At 36.7% G+C, this 25,324-nt stretch overlaps 1 protein-coding gene across 2 annotated transcripts; it reads left to right on the top strand.

The window, feature by feature from the left end:
* The first annotated feature begins 10,205 nt into the window (after nucleotides 1-10,205).
* Nucleotides 10,206-23,596, top strand: LOC110737819 (gamma-glutamyl hydrolase 2-like). 2 transcript variants are annotated; one of them, XM_021918167.1, is made up of 10 exons: nucleotides 10,210-11,248; nucleotides 11,735-11,821; nucleotides 13,249-13,338; nucleotides 14,133-14,227; nucleotides 14,956-15,016; nucleotides 18,967-19,056; nucleotides 19,152-19,214; nucleotides 22,003-22,091; nucleotides 23,109-23,201; nucleotides 23,278-23,596. In XM_021918167.1, the coding sequence occupies exons 1-10, from the start codon at nucleotides 10,856-10,858 to the stop codon at nucleotides 23,309-23,311; spliced, it is 1,095 nt and encodes a 364-aa protein (XP_021773859.1). In that variant the 5' UTR covers nucleotides 10,210-10,855; the 3' UTR covers nucleotides 23,312-23,596. The 2 variants fall into 2 exon arrangements, with proteins under 2 accessions (XP_021773860.1, XP_021773859.1); XM_021918168.1 differs by lacking the exons at nucleotides 22,003-22,091; nucleotides 23,278-23,596 and having other exon boundaries at nucleotides 10,206-11,248; nucleotides 23,109-23,197.
* Nucleotides 23,597-25,324: the final 1,728 nt, after the last annotated feature.

Below are 25,324 nucleotides of genomic sequence, written 5' to 3'. Positions count from 1 at the left end.
AACTAACATGCATTAACCTAGCATCATTAAACTTACCTGTAGCTCAGAATTCAACATACACCAAACAACACAATTCACAATACGATTCATAATTTATTTACATTGATTACACATCAAACAGGTTTCCCCCCAAACCTGCCCCAATAAAGGGGTACTAACACGGGAGCTAATCGCGCTAGTATAAAATAAACCACCCGAAAGTGGCAGAAGTTTTGTGCATAATAAAAAAGGAAAATATAGCATCCTATACTTCTTGTAGAATTTATGGTTAAATATAAAACCCCATAACTCCCCCTATATGTTCATACTCTAGGTGTATATGTTCCAAGAGTTTTGGTGCATAACCTCTTTCATTTTACGTTATTTACATATTTTAAACTAAGTGATGACTCTCAATCCACAAAACAATCCATCAACACAATTCATTCAATCAATCAAACATTCCAATTTAATTCTCGAATAATTAGTGATCACAATTACTTTAATGTTGAACCCTTTTTAAACTAACTCAGTGCAGAAATACCTTAAGCGCATAATGCACCGCAAATCCTATCTCGCGGTGTCTAAAACACCTTAAGTGCACATAGGCACTGCAAATCCTATCCCACGGTGTTTAAAACACCTTAAGTGCACATAGACACCGAAATATAATTTAATCCTCGTGTACTTAGACACTTAAATAGTTCAATTCCCATGCTTATAACATTAGTCACTACTAAAAAACAGGCCATTTCCAGCGGAAAAATTCCGTCGGAAACACCGTGAGTTCCGTCGAAAAACACTGTTTCCGACGGAATTCCGTCGGAACGTGTTGTCGGAAGACCTTTTGTAGGAAAAATGGCTGTTTTCGTCGGAAATTCCGTCGGAACAGTGTTTTCCGACGGAATTTCCTCGTAGGAAGGACAGTTCTGGCCACCAGAAAGTCCGTCGGAAATTTCCGACGGAATACAAATCCGCCGGAAACTTCCGACGGAAATACCGTCGGAAATAGCAACAAAAAAAATTAAAAAAAACACCCAGACCACCCTGCCCAGAACACCCTGCCCAGACCACCCTCCCAGAACACCCCACGCCACCCTACCCTGCCCAGACCACCCTGCCCAGAACACCACACGCCACCCTCCCCAGACCACCCTCCCCAGACCACCCCACGCCACCCTGCCCAGACCACACCACGCCACCCTGCCCTACCCTGCCCTGACCCAGACCCACCATCCAGACCACCCCACCCTACCCTGCCCAGATCCACCCACCCTGACCCAGACCCACCACCCAGACCACCCCACCCTACCCTGCCCAGACCACCCTGCCCAGATCCACCCAACCCAGAACCACCAAATAACCCACACACCACGAACCTTACACCACCCACACCCACCCTATCTCCACCTCGCCACCCCCACAACCACCATATCTCCACCCCCACAACCCACAAAAACCACAAAATCGAAACCAAAAACTTAAAAAAACCCGAAAAAAACCAAATAATCAAAACCACAAAAACCAATCAAACAAAATCGAGACCACTAAATCAGAACAAAAACCACAAAAATCGAAATAAACAATTTATATATTATATTGTCCGAAAATCCGCAAAATTACAAACTTAAATTACAAAATTTAAAAACTTATATTACAATTTCATCATAAAAATCATTATAATCATAAATTTCTAAAAAATAAACCTAGATCTACATATATTTCCGACCTTGTAGGTGTTGTTGAGTGGCGGTGGTTGTTGTTGTTGAGCGGCGGTGGCTGTTGCGGTTGTTGTTATTCCGGTTGTTGTTGTTGCGGTTATTGTTCCGGTTGTTGTTGTTGTTCCGGTTGTTATTGTTGCGATTGTTGATGTTGATGAATAGAAAGAGGAGAAGGAGAAAGAGGAGAAGGAGAAAGGAATGAGGAAGAAGAGGAGAGAAGAAGAATGAGAGGAGAAGGAGAATGAGAGGAGAGAGAAAGAGAAGAAAAGAGGCGGGTTGCTGTAAGAAAGAAAAAAAAAAGGAGAAGAGAGGCGGAGAGATGGGGGTGGGTTTAGGGTTTTTATTTTTTTTATTATTTAAAAAAATTCCGTCGGAATATTAATTTTCCGAGGGAATAGTCCGTCGGAAAATTCTGACGGATTTTAATTCCGCCGGAAAATTAATATTCGACGGAATATTCCGTCGGAAAGTTCCAACGGATTTTAATTCCGCCGGAAATTTAATATTCCGACGGAAAGCCCATATTTTCCAACGGATTTTAATTCCATAGAAAATCCGTCGGAAATTTCCGACGGATTTATATTCCGTCGGAATTTCCGACGGATTATCTTGCCCGTCGGAATAAGTCCGTCGGAAATAAGCCTATTTCTTGTAGTGAGTAAAAATTATATGAACCACAGTAAAATTTCTTTGCTATATTCCAAACCAAATTAAACATGTAGTTTAATTAATCATGCCTTTAATCATGCCTATAATAAAAGTGTGGTCCATATTCAACATGCCAACATCATTTATTTCAATTAATAATCCATTCCAATCAATCATGCTTCATAAACCAATCATCAAATCCAATCCAATTCCATAAAACCAATTCAATCCAACAATTCCAAGCAATTCTTAGCATGATACTAACTAGGAACTAATAAAAATAAATCCTAGCATGCTTCTACACGCTTTAGTAAATACCGAGTACGCGTACGTACCTTTAATACGATCTCAAAATCGCCACGACTAAACGAAATCACTGACAAAGGGGTGAAACTAGGGTCGTTAGGATAGTCTTCCCAAGTCAACCAAATTTATAAACCAAACCTACTCCTAGTATAGGGGCAAATCCAAGTTGATCCACGAGGAATGGGGGGTCAATTACTATAGTCTATGCGTTAAGCTACCACGAAAAGAATGTATGAAAGTGAAGTCAAGTAAGCTAATCAAACAAAGCAAGTAATAGAGGAAAATCAATCACAAAGATGCTAGGGATTAGGTGCCACATGTAATCATGATAGAAGTGCCAAATTGGGGGTAAATCAAAGCAATAGGCGTTGCAAGGACTAATGACAATTGCATTGAACGAGCTCAAAAGGCTATCTAGACTAATTGTCAAGATAGGTTTCCACTATGAATGACAGATTAGTAGAATCACAACTCAAACAAGTTGAAAATTGTCAATCTCAAATCAAGTGGTCATGTCATCAAGATCATCAACGCAATCAAGTTTAGAACTCTAGGTTGATAAATCCTATTATGCTAAACACATGCACAAATTCATCAACCAATTTATTACAACAATCTATTGATCAAAATCCCCAAATCAACATCAAACTACCAATCAAACATGCTTCCCCTTCACCCTACCTAAGAAATCTACTCACTAATCATCATAAATTGAAGAAACAAAACAAAGCTAATCATCATCATTATCATAGTTGCAAATCAAATCAAAAATCTAATCAATCAAGCTTTATCAAGTTGAAACAAACAAAATCAAATTGAAATTTCATAAACAACAAGAATTAAAAGCAATGATTGAAAGCAAGAAGAAAAGAAATTTACCAAACTTGAAGATCAAAAAGGAAATCAAACTTGAAATAGATTGAATTGAAGATCAAATGATGGAGTTTACACTTTCTCTCTTTACTAAATTTGGAAAATGTTAAAATGTACTAGAAAAACGTCATCCCCAAAAATAAATAGAAATGAAGTATATATAGTAAGTAGGAAATCCCGGCTTGGCTACCCAAAGGTGCGCGCACAAAAGGAGGTCTGCATGCACGCACCAGGGGGTATGCGCGCACGAGCAGCAGGCACAAAATAAAGTTGTCGTGTCACGGTGCCCCCTGCCGCTGCGCGGTGGACCTGCCATGACACGGCGCTGCTGCCGCGGCACGTTGTTGGCTGTCGTGGCATGGCGAAAGCCGGTGTGGCGTGGTGCTTCAATGCCGTGGCGTGACGCTCGTTAGCAACAACTGCACACCTAATTTGCGCCCAAGCATCCCCATAGTCGACGCTCTCACGTGATGCTCACGAGGGGGTTAGCCTTGAAATCGTCATTTTTGCGTGTTCATGACTAAGACATGTGATGAGAGTGATGCACGAGAGCGCTAAGCCATAAGTAAGAGCTTACTTCTTAGCTTGATCTTTAGGCAACCAAATGATATGAGGTCTTGTCCCGAGAAACCAAAAGACTTTGAGAATCTTCCAAAATATATCCCCAGCCCCGAACAAGACCTACAATAAAAGAAAGTAGAGCGATTAGAGTAGAAAAGACGAAAATGCCCTTAAATCATAAGAAAACACAAAATAAGGGAAACGAAGAAACTAAAGCATAAATGAACGAAACTAAGGCATTATTTAAAGAGAAAAGCTATAAAATATAAGGAAAACGTTCTAAAATGTCACCATATGAGTGCCATGAATGACACTCATCAATCACTCACTTGAAAGTCTCCTACAACCCACAACCAAGAGACATTAATACTTACTCTTATTAAATTTCTAGCAATATAAACACATTTTTAAATACTTTTAATCCTCTTAAAACATGTTGAAAATTATTTATAATCACTTGGTTTTATTCCCAATTAATGGGTAATAAAAATTCCTTTGATAAACTCTTATCTTAGCCTCTACAAAAAAATTACAACAATATAAAACCATTAAACTTACTGTAAATTGTTTTTATAACCTTAATTTCAATCATACAGCCAACCACAATCAATTCCCACCTATAATCATGAATTTAGAAACCTAGGGTTTAATCAATTTGGGGATTTTTCATATAAAAATCAAATCTAAAAACTATTTATATAAAACAATATTAAAATCATCATAATTTCATCACACAATACCCAAAATCAATACTAATCAAATCTTAATTAAAAATCAAAGCAAGAACATTTTTTTTACAAACAACCGCACACGCACAAAAGGGGAGGGGAGGACGGCTGTTGCCGCCTCCCCGCGGCTGCTGCTGCTACCGGCATGATGCTGGCGGCGGCCAGCTGTGGTGATGGTGATGGTGGTGGCAGCCGGCCACCGGTGCAGTGGTGATGTGTGTGGTGTGAGTGGAGAGGGGAAAAAATAAAGAAAGGAAATAGGAGAAGAGAGATAGAGAGTTTACCTCTTGGGAGGCCTTCTAAAGGGAGGTTAGTGAGGTATGTGTAAATGCATAACGAGGGGCATGGGGGTCATTTCACGTAAACGCGTATTCTAAATATAGAGTAGTACCATTTGATAACTTCTTATTTGATATGATTTTAGGGTGTTTTTGAACCTTGTTTACTTGATAAATCGGTGTTTTGGCACACTTTTACTCTATTATTATGCCATTTTTGTGTATCCTATGCTTCACGGGTTGTTAGTGTTTTTGTTGAGATTTTAGGACTAAAGACAATCAATTGAACCCTATGGATGATAAACCGAGGTTGGAAGCAAGAAGATGATGGAAAGAAGCCAAGGCGAAGGAGCCTAAATCAAGAAGAAAGAGAGAATTGCAGTGGAGCGGCCTCTCCAAAGAGTGGCGCGACCTCTCCTTAGGCACGACCTCTCCAGGTCAGTGGAGAGACCTCTCCAGGTCAGTGGAGAGACCTCTCCACCTCGCTACTGTAGCTACTGCCTCCCTTGGCAGATTCAAGGAATTTTGTGAGGAGAGACCTCTCCACCTGGCGCGCCCTTTCCACCTATTTGGAGAACCCTCTCCACCCCGATGTTGAAGTTCATACCTCCTTTGGCAGATTTTAAAGAAGGATGTGGAGAGGCCTCCCCAACATAAGTGTGCGGCCTCTCCACCTGGGGAGCAGCCTCTCCACCTTGCTACTGGGCATTCTGCCCCAATTTCACCAAGTTTGGAGTGGCCTCTCCAAGCCATGGAGCGGCCTCTCCAAGCCTTGGAGAGGTCGCGCCCGATAGCTTCTACGATTTTTCTTTTGCGGAGTTTACTATGTAATTGGAGGTTATAAATAGTTTTGGGGGTTCTTTTGTACGGATTCAATTTCCTAGAGTCCTTCCTCTTAGTTTGTAATTTAGAACATCAAAAACTCTCAAATCATTGCTTAGTTCTTAGTTCTTAATCTTGAAAATTTCAATTCAATCATTGTAGAAGACAAGTTCTACCATTGTTATTCTAATTTGAAGCTTCTAGCATTTATTTCTTACTCTTCTCTTCTATCTTCTCTACTTGAATTGCTAATTGTTATCTTAATTCTTGTATACTTAAGGTTGTTAATTAGTTTAATTCCTAGTTTAAAACTTGTTCATGAATTGCTTGAAATCTTTAATTACTTTAATTTCCATGGATTGTGAGTAGTCTAATTTTCTAGGGTTTAGGTAAAACCCTCAATGTAGTCAAAAAGAATTTGTTGCAATTGCTAATTTGGTAATTGTTGGGTGTTAATTAGTTGAGCTTAAGTGGTTTCATTGCTTAGTTCTTGTATATGGCCATTGCTAGAACTATTTATCCAAGCTTTCTCAACGAAAGATCGAGAGATGAACTTGAGTTAGCTCATGTCATCGTGATTATGCTTTAACACTTGCTTTATGCTTTGTAACCATGATAGTAGATTGTATTCATGATTCAAGTAATCCCTCTAGCTTGAGAGAGTAGTTGGGTGCTTTAGATGACTTCCCCTATGTTATCTCCATAATTTACCTTGATTGTTGCATGCTAATTGTGATTTGTGATGAAGTTGAGTGGTATAACCCGTACCCGAGCCCTAGATTCCTCTAAATATTGTTATTCTCCTCTTAGCTTTTAATTGGATTGAACGAGTAGAAGTTACTTAAAACCAAACCAATTTCTACTTCATTAAGCTTATTTAAACGGTAGTATCTCGATGGTTAATTCAACGCCTCTCTTGGGTTCGACCCTTTCTTACCCTTGATATTAGTTAGTGAGACCAAGATAGGATTTATCTTTGGTAGGCTCGACGACGGCCTATCACCATTGGGTGATCAATATATCACTAGATGATCAAATAGTACCACTGAACATTCAGTGGTACTATGTATGTATGTAGTGGTACTATATATTCATTTAGTGGTATTAACTACGTGTAGAAATAGTATCACTACATAGTCAATGGTATTATATAAGGTTTTAGTGATACATTTAAAAGTGGTCCCGCTTACCCATCTCTCTCCTCCTTTCTCTCACCCCCATGAGCTTTTCAATATTTTAGTATTTGTTTTGTATTTGCAAATGCATATCAACCCTGCATTAGTACTTCCTCCACCTCTTGGGTATTTTCACCTTGGGGCAATTTGATGTTTGCTATTGGGTGAGTATTTATACCCCTCTCTAAAAACCCTCTTCCTACTTGATTTTCCTTATTTACCCTTAATGAATCCTACTCCTACTCAAAGTAGGTGTTGACTTTATTTTTAAATCATTTTGACTTTAAAACTCGTTTGTAAATTAAATATGCCCCAAAGTTTGTAAATATAGAAATAAAATATTTTCAAAAACCATATTAATAAATTATTGATGGATTTTTATTTAAATACACCTTTTAAAATATTAAAATACAATGAATAATTCATTTCAAATTATTTAAATACGTTCATAAAGTATTACTTTAATTTATAAACCATATAAAAATACAGGGTATTACAATTGGAACATTTAATATTTTTCCTATGTTATATCTATGGTTTAATAATTGAGATGTCCAGGTTTTTACTTTGAACCATTGTAATTGGAGAAACAGATTCATTATTGGTTTTTTTTTTTTTTTTTTTTTTTTTCTATTTATTTAGCAATTGGCTGCTAGTCGTTTCTCTTGACTTGTCTAACCTATTTGTATTGGTTTTTTTTGTTGGTTGTTTGATGGTTGGCTCTTAATAAATATGTATGATGAAGCTGATTGTTGGTTGCTAGTTGTTTTATACAAAAATTTCAAAAGCCAACATGCAACACAAAAAAGCTAGCCTTACTAGCTTTTAGCTTTTGGCGAAAAAGCTGGCTTTTTAGCCACCAAAAAAGCCAAATAACTAAACATATATTTTGGTTGTTTAACTACATTCAAAAGGCCAAAAGCTATAGGGAAAGCCATGTAAAAGTTGTTTACCAAACAAGTCTCATGTATATATTAGTTTGGCTTGTGAATTGTATGATTTTTTGTAATTTTGCTCCTTATTGATTTTGGAGTTGTATGATAATAGAGGGCTATATGCATTCATTGTCTTGATGTGCTCAAACATGTTCAACGGTTATTGGCGGAATTATTTTATAAAAATATTCAATTTGTATTGCATTATTACCTCGATGAGTACTTACTAAAAATGATATATTTGCTTTTTAAAAATAGAGTTGTTAAAGAGGCAGCCCCTGTTTCTTAATATGAGAAACAACCTATGTTTCTCAACATGAACAGTGTGTTGAGGCGTTCGAGACACGTGTGATTATTGTATTTTTTTTTTTTACTTTTTTCCATTTCCTTCTTCCCCTTCTTTCATCTTTTACCTCAGGTCTCCACCCTTAACCAACCAGCCTCCATCTTCTTCCGCCAATTCCAACCCATGACCACATTCATTGAAGCTACTCGAGCTTTCCTCTCGTGAACCACCAATTCTACCACCATATTTTCGACAGTGACAAAAAACCCTAAGAAAAAATGGCAAAATGAATGGCATGATAACCCCAAAGGGTAATGATATCATCCTTTTCCATTGACGACCCTTGCCATGTTCAATTACTATAATGAAGTTTCTTCGTTTATCCATTAGCAACTTGACGTTCTCAGTTTCCAATGAAGGCTTGGATCTGTTTTTGCTTGAAAATACATATTTTTTAAACAAAATTCCAACATTAATCCAACTTATTGATTGAAAATGACGAATTTGCCATGTTGAGATATGTGAAGGGCTTCTCATGTTGAGAAACTTGTATTTTCTCGTAATTAAATGCTCTCTAATCCATATATAAAATTATATATTTTTATGAGTCGAGTATGAAAGCATGGTAAAGTAGTAGTCAAAATGGTAAGACTACTAATTCGTATTTTATAGCTGTTGAGTTCAAATCTTATGAAGGAATTTATTGATGGTACACCATGCCGTGAGCATAGACATACACATATCCAATTGTGCACATTATTCAACATACACATTTTTATACATTATTACTATACCATTTTTTTTTGTAGAGAGAGCCACAAAGGCAAATGATATAATTGGAATTTATTACAATAACACTAATATTATTTATAAATTTTATACATAGTATTATTTATCCTTTGTGTCTACAATACTTTGAACTTGACTTATTCAGTTGGTATTAGATAGACCATAGGTTGATGTCATACTTTAGATACCACCAAATATATACATGGACATGTCTAACATACAGATAGATCTAATTCATCTTACTAGTATTACGTACTCACAAGTGTTTGGTCATATACTCATATTCAAATCTATGCTTGGTCCAACATTGATGACCATTTTGGTGTATCCAATATTGTATTTGGCAACATCCTTGATTCTCCAGATCTGGCTCAAAATTCACAGAATTGTTCATCATCTACCCCAATTGATATTGTTCATCGTTTTATTTCATCTCCATCACTTCAAGCAGCTTTTATGGCCTGAAAATGTTCAGCTCTTAGTCTTCAACACCAACATAACACTATAGACGACCAACAATACCACCTTCATTTTCATATTTGATCTAAAGTCATATCTTAGGCAGATATGATACGAATATAATTTCAAATCCACCACATACCCACTATCCATAACGAGTATGACTTTTGATAGGCATACTCACCCATCATGCATTAAAATCACACGGTCATACCCATTACCCACTCCAATTAAGGCAGATATAATGTAAAATCCACAAAATTATACTCACCTTTCCATCCCTACATGCAAATATTTGACCGAGGGGCCGTTTAGTTCGCTGTGATGGGGAAAGGGAATGAGAATGATTACCTTTGTTGGTGTTTGTTTCCCTTTTTTTGTCATTTTCATTCCCCCTTTTTATTTTTGGGTTTACCCAAAAGCCTCCTAATCTCATTCCCCACCCCCTACCTTTCCCATTCCCTTTCCCCAACCACCACCATACCCCATCAGCTGGATGCACCTCGCCGGAACTTACTGTACCTCGCCGAAACTCGCTTCACCTCGCCAGATGCTCGCCGGCCTTCCTCCGACCCTCGCCGCCCTTTGCTGCCCCTCCTCCCACCTGAGAACCCTTCTCCCGACCCTCATGTAACCCTTAAAAACCCTCCCCTCCACCGGAACAACCAGTCGCACCTCACTAGGTCGGAGGAGCGGCGGCGAACAACCGTCGGAATTGCGGCCCAACCCTCGGTGTTGCTGGGGAAGTTTGATAGCTGCGTTTTGGTCAGGATTCGGTCGGGATTGCTGAGGTCGAGGACGAGAAGGGTTCCGGTGTGGATTGCTGTTCGACGGACCTCACCAGGTCGGGGGAGGGGCGGCGAAGGTCGGAGGAGGGACGACCGGTTCCGGTGTGGTGTTGGTTGGGCGGTGTGGTGGCTAGAGAAGGTGGAAACTAATGAAGGAAGGGGTGCAATGGTTGTGCTGTGGTGTATCTATGGTGGTTTTATTCCATTCTCCTCCATTCTCACCAAACAACACCCTAAATTATAAGAGTTTCATTTCATTCTCCTCCATTCCCTTTCTGCCTTCCATTCCGATTTTCTTGTGCGAACCAAACGGCCCCTAAATCCATGGACGGTGGTAAATTAGTAATTGAAAAACAAATAAAACGATTCCTCAAACTATGGCCTCCCTCCCATGCGTTTCACGAGTCCTTTAAAAATCTCAATTAATTAAATAAAATCCAATCTACAATACATTTGTTAATTGTTATCTCAACTCCAATAATTAATCCTCTTAATCTCCACTCAATCATGCTACTATCTTCTTCATCATCTTCTTCCTCCCCTCTTCATTCATTCCTCTGGTTCTATCTATGGATTCCATTACTATCTTCCTCACTTTCCAACCCCTTTACTTCTGCAGATTCTCACAACAACATCATGCTTTCAACTGACCCAGATTTCTCTTCCCCTTCAAAATCTTCTTACCCCCACCATTTTCATTCTTCTGATAGTTGCTCTGCTCCTGATCTCCACCGCCCTGTTATTGGGATTCTATCCCACCCAGGCGATGGCGCCTCGGGTCGGCTTATGAATGGTACCAATGTGTCTTACATTGCTGCTTCTTATGTCAAGTTTGTTGAATCTGCTGGTGCTAGAGTTATTCCTCTTGTTTATACTGACCCCCTTGATATTATCATGAATGTAAGTTGGATGAATTTGATCATTTGTTTGGATGAAGAGCTACTTTCTCCGTCTCTAAAAGTTTTTCTTTTTCTTTTTTTTTTTAATGTTTTTGTGGCCCCTTCCAAATAGGAAGAACTTTTAGAGATAAGGAATAATAGGGGTGAATATGATGGGATGACTTGGTATGAGATAAGAGTTTCATTTATTTTTATTTTTAATTTTTTATTTCTGGGTTTTATTTGATGATCGTGGAATTAGATGATTTTTTTATTTTTTTTTGGTAGAAAGTTACTGAATGTTTGACTTTTCAGATATTGTGATTTAGTTTGATGTTAGTTTTGTTATCTATGTGTATATTGATCCTTATCCAGTTATCTAAAATTATTGGGAAAACAGGTTTGTTTTGTGCCATTTAATGATTAGAATTTTATTGGGTATTTTGAGATTGTTTAATTTATAATTTCTTTCTATGTTAATGTATGTTATCTATTTGTGTTGCTGCAGAAACTGGAGTTAGTGAATGGGGTGCTTTTTACTGGTGGATGGGCCAAGCAAGGTTTGTACTTTGAAGTTGTGCAGGCGATATTTAAGGTATGAAATTGCTCACTTAATTGTTTTTTGGGTTGTTTTATGTCTTCTGCTTAAGAATATATGTGCATGCGCGTACACACACTTGATGTTTGGTGATGTAGCTGAAGTTAGTTTGTTGTCTTCTCTTCACCAGTCCATTGTTTTCCTATTTGCTTCTCTGGGAAAATAAGTTCTGGATGTTTGTTACACGGTAAAGTATGTTTATACTAGACATTATAATGATTTGTTCTATTCGCCTAAAAAATAGAGTTTCAGGAAGCTTAAGTTTAGGTAAGGTTTAATTAGTTTAAATAATGGATAAGGGCTAAGAAGTTTATCAGTTGAAAAGATCGATCCATTAATGTAGGAAGATTTCTGACAACGATTCTTCGAGCTGAAGCTTGAGAAATGACTCAAACCAATATCTTGAATTCTCGTGCCTCAATGCCTTGTCAAGTTACTCATGGTGATGATGGTATCATTTTAATAGATCTTCTTTGTCATATGGGAAGGTGGCTCCTTGTGCAAGTAATGTTGCAGATAGTTAGCAACTTGTTTTTACTTGGTGTATGACTGTTTCAATTTGCTCATTTTCCTACATTTGTTTTGTAAAATACTTAATTCTGGGGGTCAAAAGAAAATTGCAGCTCCAACTGCCTGATAAAGGATTGAGGAAAGGGTACTTTTAAATGCCTCATCAGTTTCTGGATAGCTGCTTTTGATGTTGTTTGGGGCAGATGTGATCGAAATACATGGTTGGTCAAAGAAAGTAGCTGAATCAACTTCAATTCTTGTGCTATCATAAGTCCATAAGGATATACCTTCTATTCCGTTTGATATCTAGTTTACGCCCCCCCAAAACAATAAAATAAAATTCTCATTTTATTAATCCTTCAATATCCCAGGCAAGGACCAGACCTCACATTTTAAAAGCATTACTCTTTGGTTTGGAAGACAACATCTAAATTGAGACACTTTTCTCAGTTTGTGTATTATGTTGTCCTTGAATGTCTTCCCAGTGTTACCTAATACTCCACCCTCCCCACACCCCCCCCCAAGCGAGTTGTGTATTGGAAACACTTGTATTGGAACACACATTGTGGTAAAGTGGAACACTGCTGGACTAATTTAACATATTTAGGTTGGGAAAATGTGTTCTGTGTATTAAAACGCACTGCAGATTATTGTTATGAGTTATTTGGGTAAATATTCTCCCTCTATGCATGTGTGAAAGAGTGGAAAGATCAACTAGATGGAGTGGGCTTAATAAATTGACAATCAAGCATTAGTAAAATTTCAGAAGACAACAATACAAATGTTGTCTGCTCCAACTCCAAGGGGCTTGGGATAAGTCATTACTTTCTTTTCACTATCCATTTTAAATTGATATTTCCAATGAAAGCTGCATTTTGGTTTGTTCAGTAGGTTCTGTTATCTGGATTCTGCAGAAAGTGCTGGAGAAGAATGATGCAGGGCAGTATTTTCCTTGTTATGCAATCTGCCTGGGTTTTGAGCTTCTTACAATGATCGTCAGTAAGGTATTTCAGCTGCAGTTTACCTGCACTTATTTTAATATTTTTTCTTGCAAGCTATATTTCATTCTCCTAGAACATCTGCCTTAGTAACCATTAAATTATGTTATCTCAAATAAATAATTTAAAACTTGGATGAAGATTTTTCTTCATCCAATTATCCTTGCATATCCTCCTTATACTATGTGACTCGGACTTTTCATTTTACCTCAAGTTCCCATGTTAGATACTCAACATGTCATTGTGGGTATGGACACTTGGCACTTCATTTGTACATAAATCACGGAAACATGTCAGAAAATAAGGGAAAAGAAAAGCGGAGCACGTGGATATGTAACTATGGCTGACAATGTACCTTAGTCCGAAAAATTACCTCCAACCTGGATTACTAATTGGTCAGAATATAACTATTTTTCACATTCAAAACTTTCAGATAACAAGATGAATTATAATTTGTTATTAATATGAAATCAATATGTTAGTCCAATTGTTTCCATAAGAGCATGGTTTTAATTATTGGATGTAATTGCAATCCCGACAATGGTCATGGAATCAACTTTTAGGGAAATGCGGGTGGTAAGTGGGTGTTAAGGCCTAATAAATCAGTCGCAGTCAGCTTAATATTCTGTACAATGCTGTTGTGATGCAACTGATATATCTTTTCCCCATGCACGAGAGTGGTTTCTATAGGCCAATTATACAACCACTAGTATGAAGTATTACTTTGATTCAATGCTAAATTAAACATTTGCTAGTATATATTAACTGAAGCATGTTGACGAATTTTTGGTTAACTATAGGACAACAATATACTTGAACATTACGGTGCAAGTTTGCAGCCATCTACTCTTCAGTTTGTCGACAGTATTGGCGTAAAAGGAACTGTATTCCAGAGGTATACTCAAAGTACATATTGCACCATGTAACTGTGAACTGTGATATTGTTAGGGAAAAGAAGTTTACTCCCTTTTTTCTGTAATTTGGAAATTCTCAACGCTAAACATGAAGCACTTTTTGTTTTTGGCTGCGTGTTAGAATTCTATTTCTGATTTTTAAAGGTGAAGTTGACTGCTTAATCTTTTATTTACCTTTAAATTTTTTCGGGTTTAACATTATATATAATAATTGAAACATGACTTCTTGATGATAGTCATTATATACTTTGGGTGTAGAAAACAAAAGGGGACATCATTAATCATATTGTTTTATCTTTCATTTACACTTATGTCTTAGTATTTATCATGTCAATGTAATTTGAAGTACATATCAACTATCAAGGCACTAAAATAAATTTGATGTGACAAAGACTTAGAATTTCAACTGGGAGACTTTTAACTCTAATCCTAGCTCATTTCCTGCATCGTTTTACACTTGAGAGTAGAGGGGAGGGTAAGGGAATCCCTACCCCAAGCACCCTCAGTTGACAAGATTCGACCCCAAACCTCTAGGATATGAGGTAAGAACCTTACCAAGTGAGTGTAACCTTGCTTGGTCATCAACTGCTTGTAGTGATTGGGTATTTAAAGAGCTTTGTTGACATGGGGGCTTAGACAAAAAGTTCCTATCTGAACTGCATTGGATTATTGGAGTACCAACCCTGTTCAATTTCTTTTGTTGTTGCAGTTTTCCTCCTGAATTGCTGAGGAAGTTAAGCACAGATTGCCTTGTAATGCAAAACCATAAAGTGAGTATCACCATCTCCGTTATTTATATGACATTTATTGATGCTTAAGTTCCATTTCAGCTATCTATGTTTACTTTACATAGCTGTGCAATTTGAAAATTGAACTAGCATTTGCCCCGTGTGACGTACAGCCTATTATATATTATTAAAACTGGAGAATATGTGGCTTTTTTTTTATTTTTTTTTATTTTTAAATAATGCTTTTCTCTTGCGAAAATGGAAGAGCTTAAATGGAAGAGGAAGGAAGAAAGGAATAGGGACACATGTTGCTTGTGGTTTGTGTTAATATAATAACTCTCTTTCCCTGAGTATTCATTATTGTAGCTATGCAAACCTAACAAAAGTGAAAAGATGTGGGTTAGATAGAGAGTTAAAGGATTTATTAAATACATTTGGGTCCCACAAAGTGGGTAGATGATATAAAACAATTAAAGGTTGTCTTAAAAGGAATAAAGTAAAAGTTGTTAGGAAATAGAATAGAATAGATTGATTTAGGTTATGTGTTTGATATGCGAGACAACAATATATAAAACGTAAATTTGAGAAATAAAGTAGAATATAGATGAGATGAACACACAGATATACGTGGTTCGGTCAATATGACCTACTTCCACAGGGTAATGGATAATATATTCTTATTAGCTTTCATGGAGGATAAACAAGAGAGATAACGAAGGAGATATAACACTTTTCATCTCACAAAATCTCTAAAGTGAAGTTACATATTGACTTGAATTGACTAGGCTAATCAATATGAGCACATAAGCACTTTTAATTGTCCATGCAATGGTTCCTTATATAACATAAGGAAACCCTAGATTATTCCCCAAGGAATATCATTAGTAGCCGTCATAAGCATACCCGAAATTAGGTAACAAAACACGCTTGGCTGATCCTCGGTGAAGCACGGGTGTGCTGGTTTTAGGCATGGACGTGGTGCTAGGCGCGCGTGAAGAAATTCCAGTTTCGATAGTCTTTTGTAAAACGACCATAACTTTCTCGTTTCTTATTGGAATTGGGCTATGACCTATCGTTCGAAAGCTCTTGAAATAAGCTATCACCTCCAACTTGAATCACCTCATGATCACTTTTGGATTGAGAGATATTAGCGTTTGAAGTCGACCCAAACAAAAGTAACTAGAACTTAGCAAAACAAATGAAAATGGAAAGTGGATAGAACTTAAAACAAAGGAAGTACTTGGTTTAGATGTCTTATATTACACAAATTCTGTCACAAACCAGTAACCACCTTATAAGTTTCTTTTTTGTTAAAACACACCTAATTATATATATATATATATATATATATATATATATATATATATATATATATACACACACACACACACATACATATACATATATATATATACACACACATATATATATATATACACACACACACACACATACATATACATATATATATATACACACACACACATATACACATACATATATATATACATATACATACATATATATATATATATATATATATATTTTTTTTTTCTTTTTTTTTTTGTCAACAAACACCTTTACCTAGAATCTGATTGTTTAACCCACTATTTCGGCATTGACCACCCTACCACCGCCACTCACTCCATCTTTGCCCCCTTAACCAGTAACCACCTCAAAACCACCCCTCACTAGCCTAAAACCCTACACTAACCACCGGGAAACCGCCAAGCGCCCACCCAACCCGAAACCATCTTTGCTGGTTAAAACCCCTCCCTAACCACACAAAAACCACTGTTGTCACCCCGACACCACCACTCACGAACCAAATTGCCCACCATAACCACTCGAAAACTGCTCCACCCATCCCAACGACAAAAATATTGGGCCGGAGAGGGGTGGTTTGAGGTTGGTTGGAAGGTTTTCGGGTGGTCAGGGTCGGGTTTTAGGGAGAGAGGGGTGGTTTTGGGTTGGGTGGGTGGCTTCCGGTACTTAGGGTGGGGTTTTGGACTAGTGAGGGGTCGTTTTGGGTTGGGAGGGTGGTTAGGGTGGGTGGTAGGGCGCAAAGCTGGTGCTAGTGAGGTGGTTAACAGGTAAAGGTGGTTGTTGACAAAGTAAAATTTAAATCAGGTGTGTTTTAACAAAAAAATAATAATTTATAAGGTGGTTTGGGACATAGTTTGTATTTTATATGGTGGTTTGTGACAAATTTTCCATTTGGAAATTATGCATCTTTAATTGCTATAGATTGCTAGCCACTGTATTTTCTCTGTATAATTTGGACAATTGGGGAGTTAGTCGTATTTTGCTACTGAAGGCTAGATCTTTGATTGACAAGGGTGGTATTTTTTTGGCTTCATTCCTCTTTTTGAGTGTTTCCTCTCTTAATTCCTAGTGTTCTGACTTCTCGTTTAGTGCATTTGTTGTACAGAAAAATGTGTTGCACATGTTACTTCAAATGACTTCTTTGTTCTATGATAATATGATGTGTGCTTTTCCATTCAATTTCTACTCCTAAATTCTAGGTATTTAGCTTGGCACCTTTAATATTAGATAACCTCAAAATCTTTGTTATTTGGACTCTTCATCTGACATTGAGTACCGGTATCGGATCTTCGATATTCCAATATGTGTATGGACACTTGGACACTTCATTCTGGTTTAAATCATTGTTAATATCCCAAAATAGCCAAGCCAGAGCTACTGGACATTTGGGGACTTATCCGTGTCCCACACATTCACCCGAGTGTGTGTAACAATGTAACATTGCTCACAATAAGTAATGACAAAATGAATCTATCATAAATAAAGCAGAATTTGCAATGTGGCAATCTGGCAACTGCTGTTTCATTCTTAGTTGACAACTAAACCTCTTTTTAATGTTGTGCCTGATTGAATTTTGATTTAAGATATGAAATTAGATAATAATGAAATCATGAACACCTTAATCCCATTAGTAGGGTTGGCTACATGAACCAACATGAGGACTTTCAGGAGGTCACCCATCCTATTAACATGAGGACTTTCAGGAGGTCACCCATCCTATTACTACTCTCAATCATTGTGGCTCATGTCAAGCCATTATAAAAAATAAATTTGGTACATTGGTAGCTTGGCAGCAAAGTTAATTTTCAAGTTGTTTTTTCTTTCTTTCTTTTTCTTTTCCCCTGAGTGAGTTGAATCACCATAGGGGAGGTGATGACACAATTCATCCCGTGGCTTGAATTCATTATGATTTTATGAATGTATTAGGATATGGTTAGAAAGAAGTCTTATGCAAGCATACCCCCTATGCCCCTTCACAATTTTGAACTTTTTTTGAATTGTTTTAGGTTTTTATTTTTATTTTATTTTTATTTTGACGGTTCCTTGTGACGATTCATGGTAGCCGGCCCCAAATCATTTTGGGACTAAGGCTTTGTATAGGGATGTTTCAAAATAACTTCACACTTCCTTTACCAGTAAACCAACATCAATCATTTTGTGTATCAATTACCATTGTTAGTATCATTTTGACATTCCTTGAAGCTCGTTAATTCTTTTGCTAAAACTTATCTTTTTTTTTTTTTTTTTTTCTTTTTTCTTTTTTCTGCCAAAACTACCTTTGGTTTAGAATGCCCATGTTGTTAATGTAATCCAGTGTCTGATATATGTGTTAATGACCTCTCAGAGGCAAGTATGATGCCATAAGCAAGTTTTATAATCCCATCTAAGGTGAGGACCATAGACTGTAGTCTCTAATTTGTTTACACCATGAGTGTGTTAAATGTAAAAATTAAAGCTGTTAAGGACTGTTGCATAAGAGTTTCTAAAATGATGACAAGGATCAGTCGAGTTATGGATACTTATGCTTGTTGTCAATATGCATTTTCTCTTTCTTGTTTGTTTCATAGTCTTTCGTTGCACCTTTATTTCCTTTTTCACCTTTTGTTGCTAGTATTGCCCATGCATTTGAATGGCTTTTCCAATTATTTGCTTCTGCAATGCAACAGTTTGGTATATCACCTGAAACACTTCGTGGGAATCAACTCTTATCAAAATTCTTTGATGTCATAACAACTAGCACAGACAGAGATGATAAGGTGTGACTTTTTAGTATTGATTCAGTGATGATTATCTACACTTTCTTTTTGTAGTTTTTTGTGTTTAGAGGCCTCATAGCTTTTGTACTATTCAGGTTTATGTCTCAACCGCAAAAGCACAGCACTACCCTATCACTGGTTTCCAGTGGCATCCGGAGGTAATTCTTTTATTGCCTGTGTCTGGTTCTACATGCATAAATGAACAGTTTCTGTTGTTCTATTGTCCTTCCTACCCTTACCGTTACCCATACCCCTATCCCTAATCCTTTTAAATTTAAACCCATCAATATACATCTCTATAGAGATCAAAGCAACAGTACAAAGTATACGACAATCAGCAGTCTCGAAAGAGCTAAGACACCGACCAAACTATGCTTACAAATCAGCAAAAAATTTATAATATACTTGAGGACTGAAGAGAGCTGCTGTATGTATCCACTATGAATTATTAGGAAACCACCTGATCCCATATGCGATTTAAAATCTACATTAATTGGAGTTATGGCCCCATTTTTTTTAGACTTTTCACTTCCTCTAGTACTCAAGTTGATCCTCGACATTCTTACATGCGTGGACACAACACACTTCATTTTGGACCAACATTATGGAAGATATGAAACAGCCAAGTCTGCCATTTGGACACATGTCTACATCTAACAAGATTGCCCATGTCCATAAGACATGGGGAATGTTTGTGTAGTATCTTACCTACCATGCCCTTGCTGTTGTCAGCAGGATCCATTTTAGTTGGCTATTTTGTTGTCTCCTTTTCCTTCCTAATGGTAATGGGCAATGACAAAATGAAAAAAGAGAGTTCCTCAAGTGCCCCCATTTAGAAGGGTGAATGTTTGGGACTAGCTTATTGGCTAGGGCCTATTCTGTTCACCTTATTTTCAGTGTCTAATAATGTCTAATAAGTTAAGATAAGTTCAGGAAAAATAAGTTCAAATAAGTTAAGTTTAAGGGTTACTCAAGTTAAATTACAACTAAAATAAGTTTTAATAAGTTCAGATAAATTCAGTTGAGATAGGTTTAGTTAAGTTTAGATAAGTGAAAATCAGCTGAATAGGACACACCCTTAGTGCTAGAATAGCGTTATGCCAATTAAATTTAGTATTTTCTGCAGCCTCTCTATGGCATAGTCAAAGATGAAAATGCTCCGAGATGAAATTGTGTGAAATATTCCAAAGTCTTCGGGGTAACATCTTATTACTGTAGTGCTATTTTTTCCCTTGTCATCTCTACCTTTCTCTCAATTGATTTGGAGGCTTATTCAATCTCTGATATCGTGGATATATGACACAGTGGAAAGGCTTGGCTACAGTTAGGCCTAACATTAAGGCTCTGTTCTCTTAATCTTCTTTTTGTTTATTTCAGTTCTTATAAGATGAGAAACTTCAGATAAGATAAGGTAAGCAATTAAGCACATAAGGTGGCAATTTGCTTAGGACTAGAAATGGCATATTAAAAAGTGGATATATTATTACAACCTCCAGCTTGGTCAAATCAACCCTATTGTTGATTGCACAATTTCAATTGGCTGTTTATCTTGAATCTTCAATAATATATTAATGATTAAATTTGTGGCCCATGTAATGCACCGGTTATAATTCTATTATTGCAGTTCTGCTTTTCAAACTTGTTGCTTGGGAAATTTATTGCGTAGCTTTTTAAGGATATGATGATTGATCAACAAAAATTATCAGCAAATGTATGGGGTGTGGTGGCTTGTATTGTATAAGATAATAGAAGATAAGATAAGAGAAGATGAATGGATTTCAAGTGAAGAGAAACTACCCAAGTTTATGTTGAATGACAGGGTGAGAGTGTTTAAATATACTTCTTGTCTAACCCTGCTTTGTATTTTCCCAAAAGTTCCACATTTGCAAATCATCAGCCAAATCAGAAAAAAAAAAAAAAAAAGAACGAAAGAATGAAAAAGAAAATTGCTGATGCATCTTAAATAGAATAAAGTAAGTAATAAGATGTGGGCTTATTTGTTATTGCTAAAAAAAATTTCTCTTATTTGCCAATCAATCAATCAAAGCCTTAATCCCATAAGTGGGGTCGTTTACATGAACCAAAAGTGATTATTCCGTGTAGCCATCCACAAAAATCTTCCTCCTCCGTTCATTGCGATAATATACCTCATTCTCATGCAAATCTATATGCTTCATATCCTTCCTTCTTTCAACCAAGTCATTTTCGGTCTTCCTCTACCTCGTTTAACCTCTCCATGATCCCACTCTTCCACTCTTTGTACCGGTGTACCATGGGGTCACGTTTTACATGCCCGAACCAAAGCAGACAATTTTCCCTTGGTTTGTCTGCAATACTTGCAACCCCCACTTTATTGCAAATAACTTCATTTTTTATTCTATCTCTTAGAGTGTTCCCGATCCATCTTTACATGCGCATTTCCGTAACCTCCATCTTTTTAATGTGCTTCTTCTTAGAAGCCCAACATTTGGTACCATAAAGCAACACTGGTCTTATGGCAGTCCTATAGAATTTCCCCTTCAATTGTAAAGGAATGGTTCGGTCACATATAACTCCCGTTACCGCTCTCCATTTAAGCCAATTATTTATTATACTCCCTCCGTCCCAGAATATCTTGGACGTTGGACTTTTTTCACTATTCATGTATTAGCTTTGAGCATAATTTTTTACTAATATAATAAAAACATCTTTTATCATAAAATATGTCATTAGATAGGTATAAATATATAGTTTCATAATATAGTTTTTAAAATAATTTTCATTAATATTTAATTATATAAAAATAAAGTTAAACTAGTGTATTGGCATGTGCGCAAAGTTTGGACAGAGGGAGTATTACTACTGGTTCTTAAATGATTTTGCTAAATGATTTTGCTAAATGATTTTGCTTGTCCTTTTTATCAAAAACACTCTATAATGATATGATTAATGATGTACTGACCGCAGAAAAATGCATTCGAATGGGGCTATGCAATGATTCCCCATTCAGAAGATGCGGTTCAAGTTACTCAGAATGTTGCCAATTTTTTTATCAGGTAAATGCTGAAACATCATAACCATCTTAATTATTAAAGTTCTTGACTTCTAGCCATGTTTGTAGTCCCCATGTTTCTCTAGTTGGATAGCATTTGAGCAGTATGTTTCTCCTTGACAAGGAACATGCTAATTTTGATTGTTGCTCTCTCATTCTTGTTGAATCAATAATCTTGATTTTCAGAGGAATGCATCTTCATGTTAGTTTGTCTTTTGGTTGTTGGGTGAAAAGCATTTCATAACAAAGTTGAAAGCGGATGAAATTTAGAAAAAGAAGGGTTACTAAATGAGAGGGAGGCATTTTTTTTTTTCTTTTTCCTGGTATGATTACTTGCTTCAGCCACTTACTCAGGTTGGCTCCCGATTGGCCAAGTGGATTATCTTAGAGGAGATATAATCCAGATGAGATTCTCAGACTTGTATATAAGTATGTAAATTGCATGTTAGTCCATCTTGATCTCAGCCTAGTGTGGATTTTTTCGTCTTTGAAGGAGAGTCGACCTTTTTTAGGTCCAATTAGGAAGAATCCAGGAGACTTCTCGATAACAGAAGGAGAAAGTATGCTCCCATGCTTCCCTTCATATAATTGATCAACTGAAGATCTCTGATGAGATGGATATAATGAGATGGGATTCCTCTGGAATGTGGCTTGCAAAGAGAGGAGATAATCTCTCATTAAATTCTGTATTGTGGATTGCTTGCCTAAATCCATGCATTAGTCTAATCTGCACTAGATCTAAGCCATCTAACTGCATATGCATACTGATACCTGACAATCTCGACTCAACATGCTATTCACATAAAATGTTGGAAGTAAAAACTGTCTTTTATTTGTTCTTACATCATCCACATGACTGCACTCTTGGTGAATTAGTCCCAACAGTAATTTCCATTACCTGTTGTTACGGATACCATGATATAATCTCAATTATCCTTCTCCATCAATAGAAAATGTCTAGTCATGCGTTATGTGTTGCCAAATGGCTCCACCATCATGCTTCGCCTAATTCTTTTTGCAGTGAGGCAAGGAAATCTCCTAACAGGCCACCTGCGCAGGATGTGCTCAACAATCTCATATACAATTACAGTCCTACATACTGTGGCAAGCAAGGGTAAGCTCCTGTTGTATATTATACTTTCGTTTCCCGTTAGCAAAAAGCTTTTACTAATTCTTCTGTTTTGTAACAGGAAAGGATATGATGAGGTCTATATCTTTACATAACGAACTGCATCCATAATGGAAGTGTAGCAGTTTCTGTTGTACATTATCAATACAGGTGTTCCAAATGTAATTCGGAGTATCATTCTATTAGTCCGAATCCCAATTGATATTTGCTTTCACTCAATATTTTCTTTCACAAGTGAACATACAGATTAATGTTGGTGCAAATGCCCTCTCCCTTTACTAGTTGGGACAAAATGCATTGGATTAGCTATCCTTGTTATGATTCATTACAAAGTTTTTATCCACAATTTCTTTCAAGTTTTATCGTGAAACATTTTCTTATACCACGAGGCTTCGGCCAGTTCAAGTATCTTGGATTTTGATTTAAAATGCATGCATTCATTAGGAATTTTTGACACAAAACAGTCTTGATACAAATCACTTATATGAAATCCCTCTAATCAAAGGAGTTTTAGAGAAAAAAATTAAAATCAAACTACTCAATCTGCAAGTTAAACTTGAAAGTTATATTCATAATTTTGTTATTTTTCCAAATTACAATGTATGACAACTTATACACGAGTTTTTTCCATAGGTTTAAACAACTGTTGCTGATATGGTGTATACACTACATGGCTATCTCAAGCGACCGATCTAAGGTTTCTATAGCACACCCATGTTGGCCATGTATGGCATACCAGAACTAATATACATATCAGGCATTGCAGGTATTCTGTATGACGTCCTTGGTATTGTACCAAAAAAGTGTATTGTATAAGTGAAATTGGCCACCAAAACCTCTGTCTTCCTCCATTTTTGGACGATAAGTTAATAGCTGAGTTTCCCAAGGATCTCATGGCATGCGAAGCTATGTAGTTTCACCCAAGACACTGTTACACCGTACTCTTCCATCACCCATATTTCAGCAAAGAAAATCGGAAAAGAGCACTGATTTTATATTCACGTATATATAGATAAAGAAGTCCATATGAAACCATCAAATTACATCCTACGAATGGATTTCCCTTATTATCAGTCGGAAGTGAAATCTTGCTAAATTTTTCTATATAAAGATCGAAAGTAACTAAATAACCATGTCTTTGCTTGTGGCTACACCAGGGTAAAATATGTGATTGGACTGCGAAAAATCTGTGCTACGATCTTTCCATGAATTTGTACTTGGCTTGTACTATAAACATTAACTACCATGTTCGTCGAAAGACCTTTTTGGCAGTCTAGTCTAAATGCTCACAATCTTATATTCACCCCTTACACAGATTCGAATCCATAAGGTGCAGCATTGCTATCAGACTCATAATCAGCTCTTATGTTCATGGGAAAAATTTCCTTACAAATTTCATGAGTTAACGATTACACAAAACTAAATTCCCTAGCATCTTTTCTCTGCAAATCAATCAATTACAACATCCCAAAATAGTCGATGGTTTAAAGGAACAAGACCGTGTGTTTATCAAAACCTGCCTCCCACTTTTACAGCTCGGGGCACATCAAAGTAGGAGTAGCCGCGTAGACACCAACATCCTTTTAATTCGATACAACCGTACCAAGACCATGTCATCGGATTTCTCTTCATTAGGGACACGCTTATGATGGAGGTTGATGAAATCCGAACTATTTATTAGATTACAATTCACCAATCTTTCGAAACACATTTAAATCGCATTAGAAACTTGGCCAGAAGCCTTGTTGACATGTCGTAGAATATGATGTCTCTAGGCCGGTCGATCATGACACTTAGAAAACCATAGCTATGAAGACTTATGATTTTGACCGTTGATGAATCACATAATCTTTATTATACTTCGTATATGCCTTTTTTTTTTTTTTTTTTTTTTGGAATAACTATCCCATCACCTTCTTATACAATTAAGTGTCTCTAAATCAAGTAATCCTTAATTTTTAAAAATTCCAAGCAGTGATTTTAACAAATCATACCCTCAATCAATTAACTCAAAAAATCAACGAGATTATATTCTTTATTTATCAATCTTCTCATCTACAAATCAATAATTACGTGATTAATTCCTAAAAATATTCCTATAAATCAAA

Source organism: Chenopodium quinoa, unplaced genomic scaffold, assembly GCF_001683475.1.
Source record: "Chenopodium quinoa cultivar QQ74 unplaced genomic scaffold, ASM168347v1, whole genome shotgun sequence".
Taxonomy (NCBI): Eukaryota; Viridiplantae; Streptophyta; class Magnoliopsida; order Caryophyllales; family Amaranthaceae; genus Chenopodium; species Chenopodium quinoa.
This window is presented reverse-complemented; position numbering and strand designations above follow the sequence as displayed.